At 41.2% G+C, this 22,548-nt stretch overlaps 1 protein-coding gene across 1 annotated transcript in view; it reads left to right on the forward strand.

Moving 5' to 3' along the window:
- Positions 1-22,548, forward strand: part of rgs12b (regulator of G protein signaling 12b) — a 45,447-nt gene that overhangs the window by 17,635 nt on the left and 5,264 nt on the right. The window contains 7 exon segments of the mRNA XM_061092502.1: positions 11,210-11,231; positions 18,111-18,280; positions 18,735-18,827; positions 19,399-19,542; positions 21,502-21,684; positions 21,835-21,985; positions 22,328-22,422. Coding sequence (XP_060948485.1) covers positions 11,210-11,231; positions 18,111-18,280; positions 18,735-18,827; positions 19,399-19,542; positions 21,502-21,684; positions 21,835-21,985; positions 22,328-22,422 — 858 coding nt within the window.

The raw sequence follows: 22,548 nt of genomic DNA on the forward strand, positions 1-22,548 counted from the left end.
TCGACTCACAGATACAGAGCGTAGACAAAACTCACCAGTTTGAGGCTAAAGTTCAAAGTAGCAAATATACTGTGAAGTGTCCCAGTCAGACGGTTGGTGGAGGTCTACTTATGACTGCTATTCCTCTTCAGCTGTGCACTTTTTCTGTGTTTGTCATGAGTCATTGTAATTTTCAAGATTTCTCCCCTTTCCTTCTCAGATATTTTTACACAGTCTCAAATCTAATTATAAAAGGCAGCAACACATGTGAGTCATATTAAGTTGAATGCTAATTGGCATTATGTGTCATCTTTAATAGACAGCCACTGAGGGTTTTTTTTAAAGAAAACCTGTGACACAATATCAGATACACACGGCTGCATTATAAGTCTTTCTGTTATTTTGTTCAACGCATGTACTCTTACTTATTTCATTTGACTAGATGCTGGTGCGCTCAGTCATTAGGGATCAGTGTTATTGAGTTTAAGGTCTCAGCTCAAAAACAACAGCAGAGGGCAGTGTTGAGTTTTATTGGATGTTTTTGTGCACAGGGGAAAAAAGAAAAACACAAGGTGATAAACTCGTCTCTGCAGAAAAGTGTGGTTGTTTTGACATGATTGTAAGTGAGCTGACACATTTCTGAACTGTTCACTGAGCCTTTCAGAAAAAAAACACCTTAATTCCTCTAATGTTGCTGTACAATGCCACTCTCTGTAATCTCATTGCAGACAGTGGTTCTCATGCCCTCTAATTGTTATTTCAAGCATTCAACTTTTGAAATGTTCCTGAGTTTGATAGAAAATTCTCACCAACAATGTTCTGATGTAAAATTAATCTATAGCAATTAATCTGATTTTTTATGATTCTTTAGATAGGGATGCTAACCCTCTGGTTGTATATGTTAGGGAGGGGCAACCCTGTGAATTTGTGAGAAGAACTGCTTTATGACAATATGTTGTTATTCATAGGAAATTTGTATTAATGTAGTGAAACCCCTTAATTTGTCAGCTATTTAATTCAAGGAGCTGGCCAAAGACAAAGTCTGGTGTATTTATCTAAAAATATTCTAATATCCAGAAAATGTACTTTATTACATACATACATGATGTAGAATTGTATTGTTGGTGAAAAACTGCACACCTTCTACTTTTTTAGTACATCATAATGTTAAAACCCAGATACAGTTAATTACATATACATATACAAAGTTAGAAATACCTGACAGGAACTTGAAAGCACAGAACATGACATGTGATGCTATTAAAAGTCTAATGTGACCTATTTCAACCAATAAACAACGACAAATAAAACACAGTGAAATTATACTGATATAGTTAGTGTGAATATACACACCATAGATGTCATGTCGTAGATCTTAAACGTTGCCCCCTCCATGTTATTTAATAGGACATTGACCAAACTAAAAAAAGTCAAAATATGTCAAATTAAACCTTTTAAAAGGTGGTTCCAGTCATTTTAGCTAGTTGTCATTATACTGATGTATGTTCAAATGTATTTTTTTCTGGTAAAGTTTTTTTGATTAGTTATTTGATGCTATTAAAATAGGGTGAAATGTCATGATCGACAGCTGAAACTAACTCGTGATTGGTTCTCAATTTGACTGTTCCACCCCCTGACTCTGGCTCCATATGGGCAACATGGCCGAGTTAATTTTCAGGACACTTTGTTTTTATAGTCTACGATACAAATAAAAGGGAAAACCTGAAAAACGAGTGGAGATACAAGATGACAGTGTCCCCAACCATAAATCAATGGTTTGATGAGGATGAAAATCATGTGTATAATATGCTATAGCCTTCACAGTCAACACCAATAGGAGATTTGGTGTCTGAGCATGTTAGACAGCACTCCACCACCACCATCAAAACACAAAATGAAGGAAGCCCTTTTGAATGAATAGTGTTCGTCCCTTCAACAGAGTCCAGAGGCTTGTAGAGTCAATACCAAGACCCACTGAAGCTGTTCGGGCTGCACATGGTGGTCCAACTTCTAACAGAAACACGTCTTTGTACGCCTGTGCTTATGAACTGTCTTTGACATGTGCCTTTGTTCTTTTTTACCAGTTTAAACACAGCATGTGTTCTGCTTTGTTGCCAAAGACAAATTTCCACATAAGTGGACAATCAAAATGTCTTTGTATTAACACCTAGTTGATGCAAGTGCAGTGGACAGGCCGTACAGGAGTACACAGCACCAAGAGTTTTTCTAATTACAGGACATAAAAGAAACGGCCCCCCCCCCAATAAAAATTAAATAAATGTTTCTCTCCATATGTAGCCCTTTTGTCTAAGTGTCATCTGATATCTGCGGAATTAGTTTGGCTTTTATTTTAAACTGTCCTAGAAAAGACCATGATCTACGGCACACACACGCACGCACGCACGCACGCACACACACACACACACACACACACACACACACACACACACACACACACACACACACACACACACACACACACACACACACACACACACACACACACACACACGCGCGCATGCACAAACAACGGACACAGGGCTGCTTGGCCAGACCACAGAAATTAAGGTAAAGAGATGCGTGAGACATGAGAAATATTTCATCTTTTGTTTTCTTTTCGTCTCTTTTCGTGTCTGGTCATCTCCTTTTCTCATCAGGATGTGGACTGAGCCAACTTAAGCTTTGTCTTATCTGTTGTGGCGCTCTGCCGCTTGTCTTTTCTCTGTCCCTGTGCTGACGGATATATTTCAGACTAAGCTTGAGCACATATTACTCATACATCACTTACTGTTCTTTTCTTTTCATGGAAAGTCTCTCAACAGACACATTAACAACTCTACAAAATGTTTTATATTACCTGTGCAATAGAACATTGGAAATTGAACCCCCCACAAATATATACACATAGACATACCACTGCTAGACCAGGTTACACACACACACACACACACACTTGTGAGTCTATATTTGAGTCATCACAGTCTAAGACAGTGAGATGGAACAGACAGAGTGTCGCGGAATGAGAGAAGGTGTAACAGAAACTCTTAAATCTTTTTTTCTTTTTTTTGCCATAACAGGAAATTAGGGGGAGCTAGGTGTAGGCTCAGGGCCATATACACAACTTCAATTGCAGCCTTTGTTTTGTGTGTGAGAGAGAGAAAAAGAGAGCATGAATGACCTCCCTCTCTCCTGTGAAGTGACTTTGTTGCATCAGTTTAATAAACCTGCAGAATTTCCTTGTGAATCCTAAGATGAAAAGTCTCATTTTACTCCCCTGCCCTCTTATCCACTTCCTCTGGTTATGAATGATAAACCACTTAAGACGCTTTGTTTCTTAAATCACTGTTGAGTGTGATCTTAGCTAAACCTGCCAAACTGGGATTTTAAACAGGCAGGAGTAGGAGGAGGGCGGAGAGGTGAGGGCTGTGCTGCAGCCTGATTGGCAGACTGACCTTTGTTCCCTCCCCGTCTCTGTAACTGCTGCCTGATGGGGGCGTTTCACTATGGAAACGGATCTGTGTGTGTGTGTATGTTGGCGTGTGTGTGTGCGTCTGCCAGAGAATGGAACTTCCTAGTCAGTCTGTCCGCTCAGTGAGTTTGGTGTGAGAGCGAGAAGCAGAGGTGTACATGGTGTTGAGAGGGACCTGGTGTGTGGTGCTAATTCCAAAGTGTGTATGTGTGTGACATGGACATGCTGAGCAATGGCTCCATCCAAGTTAGCTGTCCGGATGAATATCCTCAACACCCTCTGAAGAAGCTCTGTCAGCCTGTGTGTGTTTGTGTGTGTGAGTGACTATGTGTGTGTGGTTCACTTATGTAGATTGAGCAGTTAGTGGGTTTCCTCCTCTGTGAGAGGGGAGCAGGATGAGCCTGAGGAAGAGGCTCTCCTTCAAGCGGGTCTGGAACTTCAATGCAGTGAGTAGTACACACATACACAAACACACATATACTGATATTGCTTTACAAGTGGTATTGTGCACAATTTGTAGCTGAGACTAAGTTGCGTATAGTAATTTACTCATTAAATCATTTATTTATTATTTATGTCCACAGAAGCTGATTTAAACATAGCTAGATTCAAATATTCCTGCATTTACTGATTTAGAAGTCCCATTAGTTTTTAATAACAAGCTAATGTCTGCCTGTCAGGCCGCCAAAAGTGTCAAGAGCGGAATGTCTTCACAGCAGCAACAAATACCCTGCACCACTTGTCCTGGTTTGCAGGTGTCATTTTCAACCCTGGCTTTGTAATTCAAAAGAAAAACTTTCATTAAGCGCGAAACCATAATGCTTTCCAGTTTTCTTCTGGCCACCAGTGAGAAAGACAGGGAAAGATGGAGGAATAAAGTGACTATCACCCAGCAAAGTACGTAGGGAGAATAAGAGGAATCCATCACCTTCAGATCCAATGAGAGGGGAAACAAACGGATGAGAGGGCGCGTACAAGACAAATGGAGATGAATGAAGACGAGAGGTTGTGAACTTTGGGAAAAAAACTTGAGTTGAAATGAACAACTCATCCTGCCTGTCTGGTGTTGTTTCTTGAAAAGTTGGGCACAGTGGTGGCAGACTGTGGGAGTGTGTGTGTGAGGGTAAAGTGAGACAACAGGAAAGAGAAGACTAACAAGAGCAAGAGACGGCTCCAGGCTGTTTCTACTTCTCTGTTTCCTCTCAAAGCCAGATGTTTCTGGGGCCGGAGCAGGCGGTAGAGAAAGAGAAACAGAACAAGGGATTGAAACAAATGGAGTAGAAGACATAGAGAGCTTTTCTGTCCTCGTCTCTGCGAGTCATATGGTTTGTAGATTTCACCTTGAAGGCTCATCTTGTGTGTGAGTGAGTGTGGATGTTAAAGAAGGTGAGAACTGCATTGAAAAAGGTGAGCTGAGTCCCTCATTTTTTGTGCAACTCTCTTAATTCAGCGTGTCAAGCAACGGCTGGGAGAGTGTGTGCTCGTGTTTAGGCAGAGCTGTCCAATCAGATTATGTTTAAATCTTGTTCCCTCATCTGCCTGCATGACGCTGGTGTGTTTAGGGCAGCGAGCCAGGTACAGGAGACATTTATCAGCCACTCAGCCTCTGAGTCACTTCTCCTGTGTGGCTCTATTGTACGGAAACAAACATCATCCGCATTCCTTTCTTTCAAAGAGTGTGGATATGGATTTCCGAGTGCATCGCAGCGATGTAGGGCTTTGTCCCAGTAGTCCAGAGTGCTCACAGAGGATTTCACTCTGGAATATAAAGTGTAGTTTTGAAATGTTTGTGAGGAGATGTTGAGATCAATAGTCAATAGTAGCTTTATTGTCAATTTCTTCACATGTTCAGACATACAAAGGAATCGATAGAACGTTTCCCACTCTCCCACGGTGAAACATAAAGTGCACATGGAGGCACAACAGATAAGACAAGATATTTCCTAAGTAAACACACAGATTCACGTACAGAGATAGGTCCATTTACTATTTAAAAATACTATTAAATTCCCCTGCCCCTTTTTTTTTATGTTCCATGTTTCACCACGTTTAATGTAGGGGACAGAAAAAAAAATACAGATGTCATGGCTTCTGCTATTGATATTTATGTTGATACTGCAGCTGAGGCCAATGATGATATCTGCTGTCACTCGCCTTCGCCTTCATGCGTCATGCTCACCAAATTTATAGATTAGCGCCCACTCTCCCCCCTAGGGAGTGAGGAGGCCACATGCTTACAAGCACAAATAAAACATTTTAAAAAAACTTAAACCCTACATCAAGCATCTTCCGTCACACTCACACCTGCAGATCCTCATTTGGCTTTTGGATCATTAGAACCTAATCAGCTTATGCCCCTCATCCTTTCCTCTCAGAGTTAAGCTACTCTAAAGCTCAAGCACTTTCATGCCCGCCAATCCTGGCAGGGTGACTGGTCTTCTCAATGGCAGCCACTATTCACCTCATATTCAAAAGTAAACACACAGGCATGCACGCACCGAGGCAGCTTCCTCCTCAGTTGAAAGTCTATGTGTGTGTTTGCAGGCGTGCAGAGGGGAAATCTGTGTTGTGAATTCCGAGTCACCTTTTAAGGACAGCATGTGTGAATATGTGTGCGTCAGTTGTTTGGTCATAGGTGTGGTCTCCTGTCGCCATGCCAGGCCATAAGCAGAGATGTTTGGTGTCCCTGGATGCATCAGACTCTTCAGATATCTTCTACGTACGCTCGTATAAGAGTGGATGCTTATTCTTACCAAAGGTGGCGGTTACAGCTCCAGCTGTGGAGCCAGGAATTTGTTCCTGTGGTACAAACAGTGTTGTCTTTGTGTGTGTTTCTCGCAGACAGTTTCTCCCATAGATAGACATTTTGTATTCACCGTGTCAAGTGTTAATGGCTGCGCTGCTGTGTCTCATCCTATGTAGCAGAATGCCATTTTCCAAGAATCATCGTCTACACACACACACACACACTGACAGGGAAGCTTCTGGAAACTTAAGATTGATTAAGAGGACTTTATGCTTAAAGTGTTGATATTATAATAACATTGAGAAGGAACGGCTATAAATTGCGCCCTGTGTTTAACCAGAGTTTGAACCTGACCAGGCTTCATAACAGATGATGTAAGCCAACCCTCTCCCTCTAGTCACAGCTAATAAAGCACTTGGGACCCACGCACACAGTGACCAACCAGTCCCTGCACAAACCGAGCATAAACAGGCCTCGGCGTATGACCTCAAGGTGCCAATTAATGGAGGTGAATGTAACTGATAAAATTGTGACCTGCAGACGGAAGTTTGCTCATAGTCTAGCTGGTGATCAACAAAGTCGTAAAGCAACACAACGCCCCGTCCACACTTCTTTAGGGTCTGAAGCTGATTTGTCTTGAATTCCAGCCAATGACTCTTGTGCAGACATGTGATTCAGCCATCTTATCTTTTGTTAAAGTGGGTGTTGGAGTAATGTGTGCTCATTGTATTAATGTCCACAACACTTCCACTGTATTGCTGTCATGCTCACAGCACTTCTCAGAACACCAAAATCGATGTGTTAATTTTTGTGAATTCCTAGATTTTCTTCTTGATATGACGGCATCATCACACTGACTATTATTTCAAATTAGGCTCGTAGCTTGTTTGCCGAAGGTTTTTATTTTGTAAAAAATCCCAGTGACTCTGTATTCAAATTTTTGCCTGAACCGCTTCATCCGCAAATACATCTCTGTCAGGCGTTTTGTTTTTGATGCACTTGTCAGTGCAATAGAGAGTCAAACTGACTGAAATTAATCTGTTGGAGTGGAAATTTGTCTTTATAATTGTGTCTATGCAGCTGTAGCTTGTAGAAGAACTTTCCTTCTATGTTATTGTTGAAATGATTGTTTGACAGTGTAGATTCTTTTGTCGTCTTTATGTTTTGTTTCTTCACAATCCCTCTCCAGCTCAACATGCCTGTGGACTGAAATGTCATAAAACCATAGCTAGTAATGGCTGTCACGCAGCATCAGAACTGAAACCATCTGAGGCTGATTAAAAGCAGAACTATGTTTAGTGATGACATGTTAATTGATGAGAAGAAACCATTAGCTACAGCTCTGTGTGACCTCATGACATTCATAAGCGCACACAGACACATTCTGAGGTTTTGCTCTAAAATATATTTTCCTCTTTGATAAAAACTGACACCATAATCCTGACCCTCAGCCATGTACTGCCGTGTCACTCTTTTCTGTTTATCTTATCAATGCATTTACTGTATGATCGGAACATAAAAGCCCCAGTTATATATGCGACTAATCAGCATCAGAACAGACAGTTACTGCCGACAACATAGCAGGACATTTAGTGCAGTAATCTTAATATAGTTGGAAAGCATGGAAGCTAAAAGTAGCGCATGCGTGTCCTATGGAGAAGCTGGACTTTGTTACATGCTCTGGGAGATATATTTGATATTATGGCTCTATATTATCAAGACTGTTACATTTTCCAGCCGCGTGTGTCTCCGTGGTTATGAGGTCGGGGAGAGAAAAGGAGGGAAAGTTTGGAAAACCCCAGTCATTCCCTGTGGTCTGTAAGGAATGACCAGGATCTGCCAGGAGAGGAGGAGGAGGAGAAAATCAGGTTGAAGGTTGAAGGAGAGAAGAGAATGACTTGAGCGGAGAGTGGAAGGAGAGAAATGGGGGTAAAGAGGGGGATGAGTGGGGTGGAGGGAAAGAACAAACAAAAGGAGTTTGAGGATAAGTTCGAGGGAAGTTGAAGGAGAAAAAGAGAGGAGAGGGGACTGGGGGCCTCAACCACCAGCGAGTATGCCTGGAAGTGGTCACACACACACACACACACACACTCAAACAAATATATGCCAAAGAATGTGCCCTGCAAATAAAAGACACATCTCTACCAGATGTTGACCATATGCATACATGCTGTAAGCTACACCCATTCATACACACAGATATTGTAACACACACATCAGAAACAGAATATGCACTGTTGAAAAGTGCGAGATGTGAAATGTGTGGGATTCTAACCAGCGAGAGGATCGGGTAACCAGTTTCCACTGGTGAGGTTTCTGCCTCTGTCATTTTCTCAGGTCCTGTGTGGAGGTTCAACCACAATCAGCTGCTAAAAAGTCAAATCAAATCTCTCCTCACACACTGGTGCCAACCTCCACTCTTCTGGAATAGTTAATCCCAGTGATTATGCTGGCTGTGCCATATGGTCCACGCAGACCAGCTCAACTGTGAAAATGGCCCAGGTATGTCTGTTGAATCAGACCAGCACATATGCTGTACTAAGGGGTCAATGTCATTCGATTTACATACTGTGCATTGAACCTGAGTCGAGACTGGGATCTGTGCATGCTCCAATTTAAAAAAAAAGCTGACTGTTAACATGTACCACAGAAACAAGGTTGCTGGAAGGAATCTGGTTATGGTTGGAAAACTCAGGCGTAACTGCAAATTGTGCATATTCTTTGATGAAGGTTGGATAGTTGTTAGTGTATGAATCTGGTTTCAGACGTGCACTGAACTCTGGGTAATCATCTGGCATCCTCCGGAGGGGCTGTATATGCGTATGTATATGAGTGCAAACGTCTGAGAGACTCCGGAGTTTCTCCAGAGCCTCTCTGGCCTGGCCATTAGTAAAAACTCTGCAGGACTCACATCGATTGAGTCTGTTGATGACATTTCTCCTAAGTGTCAGAAGCAGAAATGAAACAAAAAAATGGTGCCATACACATAAAAGACATTGACAGAGATGTCAGGAGAGTTTGTGGTGACGAGGGCCACTGCTGTTGTTGATGTGCTGTAAACAAAAACAACCATCACATGAATTCTGAGGATGCTTTGTTGCTGTTGTGAATGAGCAGAGCATATGTGAAAGGCAAACAGCTGACCCAACTCCTCCGCAGGTCATGTCTGAAAACGGCCCACGTATCTACGCAAAACAGCAACGACAATAGCCAAACTGAAATTTATTTAGTATAAGGCTAGGTTTGAGTGCGAGTCACTTTCACTCAAAATATAAAAAATGGTGTAAATATCAAATATTATTATTTTTCTTGAGCTATTTCTTTTTCAACTCTCCTCCAGCTCCTGCTCTTCTGTGCCATCCTGTGAGCAGGAAAAACATTTCATAGACTGGTCTTGGCTTAAAGGCTCCATTGGGAACCCTGTTAGCAGAAACACAGCTTTCTCAAAAGCTTCACTTAGCATTACACTGACATTTAATAAATCAGGTTACTAGAGATAGCTAACGTGTAAATGCAACCATTTGCTGGTTCCCCATGAATGGGTGTCACACTTCCCTCTCTATTACAAAGCTTTCACTGTGAGGATAAGGATGTGTTGTGGACACCCTGCTGCTCAGTGTTTAATTTGAATATAATATCACGTTAGATTTTCTGCGGAGAGGTTGCACCGACAAAGCCTTAAAATATGCAAAATCTACAGGTCACTGTATTAAGTCTCAATCAATGAACTGAAAGGAGAAGAAAGTTCTTTAAATCTCAAAAATGCAGTTGAAACAATTGTATGAGATGATTATGATTCAATCCTGCAGTCATCCTTGAGGCTCTCATGTGTCTGTTTACCAAATTTACCATAGAACAGATATTCAGAACCAGTTAATCTTCCCATGAAGCTGCTCCATGACGTACCTTCTACCTAACAAAACAGGTCATTAACAAGATTAGTGGTCAGATTAACGACATCAAAAGTCTTTGACACATCAACACTGGGGCTCAGTGTTGAGTTTTATCCGGAGAGCTGATCTAATATCAGCTGATCGAACACCAGCTCTGTGGATACAAATATCACTTGTATTCTCTCCTTTTTTACACTTTACTTTCTTCTTTCTTCCACAATGTATTTTGTCTGTTGCCCAACACCTTCTTTCTCATCCCTCTCCTGTCTGTCCCTCTCTCTCTGTCTCACCTCACCCTTTCTCTTATTTTGACTTCGCCTGCGCCTCAGTCACGGAGTGGTTGAAGTTTGTTACAGACTTAGTTATGTTACTGGTGTGTCTGTTGAATGATCTCAGCTCAGCATGTCTGGGATAAAGATCACTGTATACTATGCTGTGTGTGTGTGTGTGTGTGTGTGTGTGTGTGTGTGTGTGTGTGTGTGTGTGTGTGTGTGTGTGTGTGTGTGTGTGTGTGTGTGTGTGTGTGTGTGTGTGTGTGTGTGTGTGTGTGTGTGTGTGTGTGTGTGTGTGTGTGTGTGTGTGTGTGATGGTTAAAGAGATGGAATTGATAAACAATCTCTTATTGGTGATTGTAAGATATGCAAGAAAACATCACACTTAACTGTGATATCGGGGGCATGGAGACCCAGGGTTCCCCTTCTCACCTCCTCATACACACACATACACACAAACACACACACACACACACACACACACACACACACACACACACACACACACACACACACACACACACACGGTAATCTCCACCCCTCTTTGGAGGTTTTCTTGCAGAGCCAGTTCACAGATGATTCCACCCACTCTCTCTCACACACACACACACACACACACACAGAGACATTGAGTGTGCTGACTCTCTGTGTCATGATGTGCAAGTGTGTGTGTGTGTGATAATGGGCCTGATCCTGTGAGAACCACAGTCAGTCTGTCTCCATTTGGCCCAAAGAGCATGCCAGGACAGATGCCTCCCAGCCCTCATGACCTGTTGGAGCTTGTTTGAGTGTTTGTCATCTGGATGATGAGCGAGGATCCTAATCCATGTCTCTCTGTGTTTTTTTACAGTCCGCTGCAGTCTCCGATGGAGGTGAGTAAACATACCTTTTCAACATCTGACGTCCTCAGTATCTGTTCACATCATTTATTATCCTTCGAGTTATCTATAATACTTACTGTTCCTCCACCAGTTTCTCATTGTTAACTTTAGTCATGAAGACATTGACCATAATATATTCATGCACCACAGTTCTATATTTCTTTCGATCAACCCTAGGTATATACACATATAGTCATCCTGTTCCACTCTGCATGGAGAAGCTTAAAGGGGCTTTTCAATGATATGCGGCGGCTTTCATTCAAGTCACATGAAAAGCGGACAGTCTGGTTTGACCTGTTCAACTTCTGCCTCACCTCTGCCTGCTCTGTTGCTGTTGACAGCTGCAGCCTAAAGATAGTCCCCGAATCTGTGAACGTATTAGCTGCACATGAGCACTTGTAGCAGCATGTCACGGATAAGAGAGGCTGACATTTTGAATTTGCCCTACCGATTGTTATTAGTGTGTTTGTGACATGAAGTATCATCTGAACTTGTGCAGAAGCATAGGTGTTTTTGTTTTTCGTGAGTTTTGTGCAGTTCCTGAAGACAACTGTGGTGATGTGCACATGAAAAGTGACTGAAGAGATTGTGTCAAAAAGACAGAGAGAATTTGAAATCCTGTCTGCTTTCTCACCGCCACACAGCTGGCGTACATCTCAGTGGGAAGTGCTTGACATCTCAGAAAATCACAGAAATTGTTGGAACACTTTTCAGTACATTGGCGTAGAGGGAGAACGTTTTTTTTCATGGTTGCAACCATTATCAACCAATTCGGACACTGTTTTTTTACATGGATGGATTCCGTCCTAGTGTTCTGTTGCATCTGACCTCATCTGAAGCACACTGTTGTGTTTGTTGTGCAATTAGCACGTGTCAGTGATAACAAAAGCTCTCAGACTCCTAATGATGCTTTAACGCCTCACAAATGCCCGTGAAAGACACAATTTGCTGCGGACGGGAGATAAAAGGAGGCGAGAAACAAGATAAAAGAGGAGAAGACGCCCTGGCTTCAGTCTGAGCTCATGTCCGAGTGTTTACGGCCTCTGTTCACACCACGTGTGTCTCCGGAGGGAATAATGTGTGGTCAGTGAGTGAAGTGAGAAGCTTGATCTCCTTTCACATGAGCTGTATGCACATGTGATGTAGGGAACATGGTAGTAGAGATGAGTGGAAATCTTTCCTCCCAGTTGTTCAAACTGTAAAGTGCTAGTTACAGCATGTAGCTGCAGCAAGCGACTCATTGATGCTGTTTTCAGACATGAACTCTTGTCGACTGCGTCCGGACATTTTCCTGAGTTTACCTTTCACATACACAGCAAGAAATTCTTCGAGTCAGACACTTTCACAACTGGAACATTTCCACAACATTCAGGCGAGGGGTGGGGCCTGTAGAACTTGCAGGAGGCAGGGCGCATAAATTCTGCTGCATTTTACTTACAGCACATTGACACAGGCGTTGGCCTGTATCGCCAAAAGCTCTCCAATCTCGTTGTCTTTCCAAGATGAAACCTCTTTTAACAACATTTGTATTCTTCTAGTTTCGCCTCTGTTGCCTGTAGAAACATCATCAGCACGCCCACTTGCTCACTGTGTATTTTCTGGACATTCTCCTTCTGTATCCTCACATGGCCTCACTCAAACATTTTCCAGACATTTTACTCGGGAGCTGGCAGGAGAAGTTCCAAAGAATATCCAAAGCAGCTGACTAGGAGTGCATGTCTGAAATCAGGTTTAAAGTGTCAGCTTTTATTTACTGATGAGCGGGGCAACATCACAGCTTTGATTTATTTTATTTTTTTGCACAAATATTTTCAAAATTGTCTATTTTTATAATCACGTCAGCTTTTTTATTGTTGCATAATTCGGGGAGAAAAAACTGGGAAAGTGGTTGTTCATTCATGCAGCACATCGGGAGTTGAGATACTCATTAACTCAGTCCAAGATAAATGGTGAATGTTGTCTTTGTAAGTAAAAGAATTCTGCAGAGATAACCGAACAGTTCTGTGAGAAAGATGCTTAAAAATCTATAAAAAAGAAGAGATGCACAATTCAAGCGCTGATCCGGGTTTCATTTCTCTAATTGTAATCTTTATTAAGTTATGGGAAAGTTGTGATTCATACAAAATAACTGGAAGTATTACGTGTCTGTGCAAATTTCAAATGAGAACCTGTTTCCACATAATTTGTCACCAACTTAAAGTACAAATTCAACATTTCTTAAACTATTGAGTCCTGGAGTCATTCAAATAACACTAGAGATCATGATTATTTTGTGAGAAGCAGACCTCTGCGCTGAAACTGTCTGTATCTCCTGGACCACATGAGACTCCACTTCCCTTTTCCTTACATTGTTGCAACTATAATTAAGTCCTTTCTTCCTTGTTTGATACTGATCATCTGACAAAGAAGCTGAGAAATTGACCATATCGAGCTAAAAATAACCTTTTATTGAGCTCTGACTTATCCCTGTGGGTTTTTTTAGGAAAATCACAACTTTTGTCTACAAGACCAGTTTTTTACTGGATTCTCAAAGCTGTTATTAATTTCTGCTTATTTAAATCTCAGACAAACATCTAAACCTGAGTTTTTGACTTCGGTTTAGCTTTTTCATAAACTGTAGACCAGCAATGACAACACCATACCCCTTATTACAACTTCAAATTTATAAAATTAATCAAATCAATTTCGCATTTACACAAAAACTGTACATGATAACGTATCCACAGTTCATTGTATAAAAACAACAGCAACAACACAAGGAAGGAATTTTATATCAGAAACTAGAAGTAGAAATTGCACACCCTCTATGGGCACAGGTGCAGAACCACAGAGGTTAAATACCTAAAACCTGCCATTAGAACCCTCTTGCGTAAGACATGAAATGTTTTGAAGAAACACAAGCAAGTTTAGTTTCTTATGTACAATTGTACAACTTTTGAAGACACTCATAGACATAGATGTGCTCCAAGTGTGCCTGATTGTTTTCAATGGAATTCTATAAAAATATAAAAAAGTGCCCAATCTCACAATGCTAGACAAAGTTAAAATAAAATGTGGGTTCAGTATCCCACCCTTCCACCAAGTTTCTAAACATCTGTTCATTAGTTTTTGTGTATCCTGCTAATGAAAATAAAACTTCATTGCTAAGGGAAACATGTTGGTACATTATATCTGTTACATTAAAAATGTATCAAATTTTATTTCCCTTATTCAGATTTGAATTTAAATTTTCTGAACTTCCTCTGTAATTTCCCAGGTCTAATAGCAGGTCTTTGGTCAACTTTAGTGTGTACTAAAAACTGTTTTAAAATACATTTAGATTTATTGCATCTGTAGTAGAAGTTGAGACAACAGTTGTCTCACTAAAATTACTCCTTGTTCTTTTCATCAGTCTCTTTATGTGTCTGTGTATGTATTTGTGTTTGTAGCTGTATGAGGGCTGTGGGCCTCATTAGTCTCAGTTGTGGCCTTTCTTTAACAAGATTCCCATCAATACTGCAGTGTGTGTGTGTGTGTGTGTGTGTGTGTGTGTGTGTGTGTGTGTGTGTGTGTGTGTGTGTGTGCGTGTGCGTGTGCGTGTGTTTGGCGTTTTTAGTTCCCCCCTCCCTCAACTCTGAATTATGCATCATCTCGAGGCCTGTGTGTGCTTGTATCACTTACCTGCCTGTGTGTTTGTGAGCATACGTGCGTATTGTGTCCTGACTCTCTGTAGTCTCTCAGGTTGTCAGCCAGGTTGGTCCTCACCAAGCTCGCCTTCAACCACCTTCTTTTTTCTTTTCTAAGTTTCTGTCAGTCATGAGTGTGTGTGTGCATGCTCACTCTTGGACTATGTGTTCAGCCTGGTGGGTTTGAGGTTGTGTGGGGCCCTGATAGGCTGAGTATGGATGGAGGGGCTTGGATCCCCCTCAGGATTCGCTATCTGCCTCGCTGGAACCACACAGGCTCCTACCAGCTCTACCCAGGTGAGGTGAAAGCTGGAGAGTAAGATAAGATAGTCGACTTGTTTCTTCAGTAAAGGAAGTCATTTTTAGGCACAATAGAGCAGTTAACCTAACATATTGATCCTGCATATTGGGTTAGCTTTAGTTAAGCCGCTGAAATTCTTTCAAGAGTTGGAGTTTTCCCCAATCACAAGACACAGATAGTTTGTTGGTTTTGTATCTACCAACAGCAGGTTGGGGATTAATGAGCCTAACCTTTCTGAATGAGTGTGGTAGTACAGCTGATGTTTAACAATCCTTTTGCTAGTTTAAATGGTGTGATGATGAAGTTAGTTTAAACCTTCTTATCCATAATATAAAAAATAACAGATGAAAGAGTTGAAAAGTTTTCTTGTAGGCATGTTGGTGGCTCCTGGATTTTTAAAGGGCTTTCCTGAGAGAAGCAATTTAAATTGCGTTTGCAAGAACTTTCCTTTCTGTAATCAGCATATACGTGACATTTAGTTTTTCCCAATGATGTTGCTCGCCGCGTTAACAACTGTATCGCTCTATATTTAAGATCCAACTCACCATCACAAGTGAACACGTTAAAAGACAAGATGCTTTCTACAAAAAACACAATCTCTGTTATCTATGAAACTCAGGTGCCTATCTATACCAATAAATAATCATACTTAAGACTTCCAAAAACTTGGTTTGAAATCTTACAGGTTCAGTGTGTTTTGGGTTTAACGGCATCTAGTGGTGACATCGCCCTTGGCAACCACCCTCACCTTACAAGCATGTGAAGTCGAAGAACCTACTCTGGCCTTTTGCTGATGTGAAAATACCAAAGGCCTTCTCTTGAGCCAGTGCTTGGTTTGTCTATTCTGGGCCACTGTAGAAGCATGGAAGTGAAACTTGATGGGCCTTTTATCACTCACACTCAATGTAGTGAAAATCCAAAGGTAACAAAAATGAAATGACACCTACCTTCAGGCGACTAAACGCCTGAAGGTAGATATAAAAATAATTTTATACTTAAAATATGGAACAGGTCTAAAAAAATGCAGTAATATTGAGTGAGAGAGGCATTCACAAGACTACTGTGTGTAGTGTGCCTACAAATCATGACAGCCTAGGAAGTGACATTTAAAAAAATACAACCTGGTCCAAGACATTATTCAGTTGTGTCCAGCTTTGGATTAGAATGTTTCCATACCCTGATCCAAATTCTAACATTAAGAAATAGATGGAAATAAAATATTCATATTGTTCATTCCAATATTGGCAGAGATTGTCATATCTAACTTAATGAAACCCTGCCCAAATGTTTGAAATTACCTTCCATTTTATTCAGACTGTAATGACTGTAAGCATTTAGCTTTTTTGGTTTGGATGAGTTGACACAAAACGTCACCAATTGTTGATTGAGATAAAAAAAAATTAGGAATATGTGGGAATTAGTGACGCAAAAACAAGGAAAACAACACAAATACCTGGAGCTTTGTTCATGTTATCAGCCTGGTATGATAATGAGTCCTATTGTTGTCCTTCTCTGTGATGGACAGCTGCTTTATGCAGGGTGTGCATTGTGGTAGATTCCCTGTGACACTGAAGAGGATACCTGGTTCAGAGGAGTCATGGATAAATGTTTGCTTCTCAGTCGCAGAAGCAGTTTACCTTAATGTCTGAAGTATGAGGAGTTGTTTACTCACTAGAAATAGTGATGAAAAAGATATTCATTGTGAAAACTCGTTGAAAACATTAGGCTGAAGAAAAAAATGTGCACAAGCGGAAATCACACTGGAAAATATCCATGAATAGCCAAGTTTCCTAGTTTTCAATCACACAGGCCTTTGGCTGTGGGCAGGATACTGCTCTTACAGTTCAGTTAGAGGATTTGCGTAGTTTCAGGCACCTGACCGGTGATGCCTTCCCTTTGGCTGTTCTTGTATTTATTTTATCTCAATTTAGAAGCCCAAATTTAGTTCATCCGGCCTGAAGCGTCTTCACTCTGGTTACTCTCAGCTTTTCTGTGTGCCTCTGTCTTTGTGCCCCTCTGTCTACACATGAGGAGCATAGACGTAGTGAGTGCAGTCCAGTGGTGGGCACAGTAATCATTGTTAGAAGAGTTGGTATTATACGCAGGGCAACTGAGCATCACGCACAAAACTTGTTAAACGGAATGTTAAAATTCCCTTTTACTGTATTTAATTAAAAAAAATATATATATATATTGTCTTCAGAGTTTAACGTTCCCTGGATAATTTTTCTAAATAAAAATTTCACCTGACAAACTGGCAAAGGATGTCTGAGTTTTAATTTCAAAGACGTTTTGAAAACCTCAGCTGAGATAGTATTAAGAATAACAATGTCTATATACATATTATACATAAATTGTTAAGGATAAATCAGTCAGGCCAGGATTTTCACGGGGGGATGGGGCTTGGATCCCATTTTACTAATTGACAGGCACCCAGACCCTATGTGCCCCCCCCTACTTAGGATACTTGTTGCACTAATAAGTGATAGCAGAAGTACACACCGCTACACAATGCACCAACAGAGACAGACACCAAGTTAGAGATCTCTTATGTTGATAAAAAAAATTGGTTTATCATGAAAATGTGGCAGGACAAATTAGAATACAAGGGGCAACCACATTGGGTAATTAATGGGAAACTGTGGTATTAAAGTGATCGCATGAGCGAACGTGTGCAACATGGATTTTGCTGCTCGGGCCTAATGAGCTCCTGAAAGTGCTGCTTTTAAGCAGAGCCTCTGTACACAGAGAAACTGTTAACAGCAAGAAAGCAGAGAGAACCTCCGAGATATTGTGAAATACAACTTTTTCTTAATATAATAATTGAAGAATCCGAGCCTTGGCCAGGTCAACCTACTACTGTACAGCTGTTTTAATGGTGTTTGTGTGTTTGTGTGCGAGCAGAGCTGAACAGCGTGGAGCTGCAGGGCTGCAGCAGCGATAACAGTCTGAACAGTAATGCCAGCCTGCCCAGCGTCCAGAGCCACCGGCGCCACACGGAGAGGAGAGTGGCCAGCTGGGCGGTCTGCTTCGAGAGGCTGCTGCAAGATCCCGTGGGAGTCCGCTACTTCTCGGTACGATGACAGCACATGCTCGCTGCATAATTTACCTTTACTTTATCTTGTAGAGTTGAAACTGGTAAAGGTTTGCTTGTGTGAGGTGCAGAATTGGTTTGTTTTTTGCGCCAGCTAGTTTTGACCATGCATCACACTGTCAATTTACAGAAATAAACCTCTGAGCATTGTAATGAAATGTGATAAGAAGCCGTATACAAAAGAAAGTAATCCTTATCTAATATTCCTGTAGAAGTGAATTACAAGCTACAGCTGAATCTATGATGATAAAAGAATACTGAAGGCAATTATTTTTTCAAAATGCTAAACTAAATAAAATGTATGTATCCACAGACCTAACCACTGACTGCAGCAGAAGAGATTCATAAAAGTTAGAAATGAGATTTGTAAAACGTCACCTTATTGCATTTCTGTATTGTTTTTGAGCATTTCTTATTTAATTCTTGTACTACAGGAGTTCCTGAAGAAAGAGTTCAGTGAGGAGAACATCCTGTTTTGGCAGGCCTGTGAGTTCTTCAGCCATGTCCCTGAGAATGACAAGAAGCAGGTAACAGACATGGTTTGATCACAAGCATATCTATGCACACTCCTCTTGAAATAATCTGATTTCAGACATTAGGGTTAGCGTTAACTAAGATCTCCAGAGAATCTTTGAATGAGCCAATGTGAGAAAACAGCAGGAAATCCTGCGCAGGATTCACCTTGAGCCAGTGGGCGTGTTGATGACATTTCTAATAGACAGAAAAAATTAAACAGAACACAAATATCTCAGGATTACAAAATGATTGTCCCATACACATACACACAGACGATGATGTGAAGATGGAGTGGTGGTTGTGGTTGGTGATGAGGGCCGACGCCTCTGTTGATGTACGTCTGAGCGGAGAATCTCCTGCTGCGTTGTTGATTAGTTAAAGACAAACTCCGAAGAAAGTCTGGAACCAATTCTGTGGACATCCTCTGGATTTCATGAATGGCTATATTTGGATTAATCTGTGAGCTGTTGATCAGTTCTCTTCATTGCCCATCTAATCTTTCTCTCTGTCTTATCCCCTTGTTTTTCAACCTCTCCTTGACCCTCCACTCCCCACTTTCCCTAACCCTCCCACCCTCTCCAGCTCTCCCAGCGTGCCAGGGAGATCTACAACAGCTTCCTGTCCAGTAAAGCTACAACGCCGGTCAACATCGACAGTCAAGCTCAGCTCGCTGATGACATCCTCAATGCTCCCCGACCTGACATGTTCAAGGAGCAGCAGCTGCAAGTAAGCAATCAAATGCACACGCCAACACCACACTCAAGGTACCCACTATCCACTTGTGTATTACCGGAAGCTTCTTCTGCTATAAGATCACACTGACCTCTTACCTTCACTCTTAGGCGGAAGGGAGAAGAGGCTTTCCCTGAAGGGCCGCTTTATCTTTACTCATAAATCTGAATCAAAGCAGACACCTATTGAAAATGCACTTGTATTACGTCACTGGGTGCTCATAAAACATAACTTCAACTATTCTTCCTGGCCGGCTGTCTGGCATCATGGATCTGAATGGCTTCTTAGATGTGCATGCTGTGGAGGGGAGGGGGTGGGGGGGTTGACTGGCTGAAAAGCTCCATTGATTTCAACAGCTGAGCTAAGATGTTCCAACTCTGATAAGAGTCACAAGGCTGGAGAGATATCTGCACCATCACCCTCTATATTTGTACACATCAAACACATGCGCCTCAGAGGACCTTTATCCAAGATATCCCTGGATTGGAGATCAAGGGTCAGACATGAACTGCATGTGGATTTAAGTATACACAAATAAAAACACATAAATACGCACTCACATATATTTATAGTTTATTCAATACATGTTCTACTCATAGATGCATATCTTGTTAACACAATGATTATCTTGTCTCTCAGTCAAAGTTAAGTTACAACTCTGGACTAATACAACATGTAGATGTTAGTTTGATATTGACTATAGAGTAAATGTGTTTATGACGCTTATTGGCCAATGGGGATCTCTCAGTAGATATTTACCATTGAGTGTTTAGCCAAGCCGTAATCTAAATAGTGTTTTATATTTGATAATGTATAAGAGAGAATCAAGGGGAGCCTGTTTAAAATTAGCCAAATTATAGACAGTATTTTTATCTGTAAGTTATGGGTTCTTTGCTTGTTGCTGTGCTGTCCTTAGAAGAGCTAAACCATCAGCCTGTATTGATAACCAGCCAGCAGAGCAAAAGTTCAGTGTTATTATTTGTTAATGTCTATATTTTGTTTTCTACAATTTAATCATTATATTCACTCATCTTAAGATGAATTAGAAAATATTTTGTTCAGTAATTTTTGTTTGTACCGTGTTCTGTTCAGCACAGTTCTTTTTTTATACTTAGATCAACAGATGGAGTGAACAGTTTTACAGGAGGGAGGATTTTAGTGTGAGCACGGGGGTGTCAGGTGTGACTGTGTGGTGTTATGGCAAATGGTTCACACGGCTGATGAGTCAGGTAGGAGCGGCCCTTATCAGAATATGGCTTTAGATCTCAGGGAGCTCAGGACCGACTCTGGAGTGAACTGAGGCACGTGCCATGAATCCTGAAATGTATATGTGAGGAGGGAGACCCCTATAGCTCCCTAATGCATATCATTACATTTAAGTGTATCTTACTGGCTGCCATACACAGTGAAATAAAGTCCCCTTTAACTCAGAACATTTTATGCACAGTTCTGGTACATTGCTGATTTGATTTAGTTGGTGTAATATTTTTTTCTCATAAGCCAATAAAATTGTAACAGTCTTAGTTGAGAAGTCATTGATTTAGTGTGGGCCTCACTTCATATTGTTTCCCAGTCCTCTTAAACCTGAGAGTGATTTCAAGTCAAACTTTTACATGTACATTAAACACACAATTTATTTAATCAAATCACTCAAGTTGTTTAATGTACATAACACTTTCATGGTCCCCAGAGGACAGGCAAATTTGATGTTGCAAATTTTTAAACACCAAAGATCAGTAGGTTGGTTGTGTTACTAGAAGACTTCATCATTTTAAATGATTTAGACTTGTACTTCCTCCCATGTGTTTTTATCATCTGTAAGCATCTGTTTTTCCTCTTCTCGTCCTTCATTTTTTTGTCTCTTCTTTTTTTATTTGTTCTTTGTCTTTCGCTCTTTAAACCTTTTGAGTTTACTCCATTCCACCGATTAATTATTTCCTTCCTTTTCTGTAGATCTTCAACCTGATGAAGTTTGACAGCTACACACGGTTCCTCAAGTCTCTGCTCTACCAGGAGTGTATGCTGGCGGAGGTGGAGGGCAGGCCTCTGCCGGACCCTTACCACGTCCCCAGCAGCCCCACCTCCAAACACAGCACCACAGGCTCCGACCGCTCTAACCTCTCCACGCCCAAGAAGGTAACACAACACACATGGTTGACTGTGTTTCCTAACAATTCCTATTTCAGGGGTTGACATTGTACGTTTGGACTCATGGTCTTAGATCCATCACGTGTGCCGGCCTTTACCTCTACCCCAACCTTCTTTCATTTTGTTTTTGTGATACAGGAGGACAAAAAGAGTAAATCCGGTCGATCGTTAAATGACGACAGCAGAGATGACTCAGGCGACCGGAAGAAAGGCATCTTCTTCTCTTGGTCCCGCAACAGGAGCTTCGGCAAAGGCCCCAAGAAGCGAGAGCTGACAGACTTCAACTACAGTCAGTGGTCTTCTTCTTTCATGCTGAGTTCCCTCTGTTGAAGTGTTTTATTGTAAACAAAAAAGTTCCTGTGAGAGAACAATGGCAGAATTGTTTGCTTATGCAATAGCACAGATCACACGATTCATCTCATACTGTAGCTGCAGTTTCCCTAGAACCTTGTCAGTTTCATCTAGTTGATTTAAAAAATGTATTGGAAGAGATGCTGCAATGCTCTGTGTACAAAAACATGTTAAAATTTGGAGGGCTGTCTTTTATGTTCCATACAGAGGTTTGGAATTATTCCTCTGTTTGTCTCTCCTCTTGATAAAACTAAAAAGTGTGTTCTGTATTGTGTTTTAGATTTATCTGGCAGTAATGGCCGGCGTGAATCGCAGGGTTCACTGTCGTCAGGAGCCAGTCTGGAGCTGGGGACTTCAGGGTCTGGGAAGAATGAGGTCAGTCTGGAAAGTGATAATCAGTTTAGATGCTTAAGCATTCACGCAAACTTTATCTTCACTCTCTTTAACTGATTTACTTTAAAGTAACCGTGAATAATAAGATTGACAGTTTTATTGTTTCCC

This window comes from Limanda limanda, chromosome 2, assembly GCF_963576545.1.
Source record: "Limanda limanda chromosome 2, fLimLim1.1, whole genome shotgun sequence".
Classification (NCBI taxonomy): Eukaryota; Metazoa; Chordata; class Actinopteri; order Pleuronectiformes; family Pleuronectidae; genus Limanda; species Limanda limanda.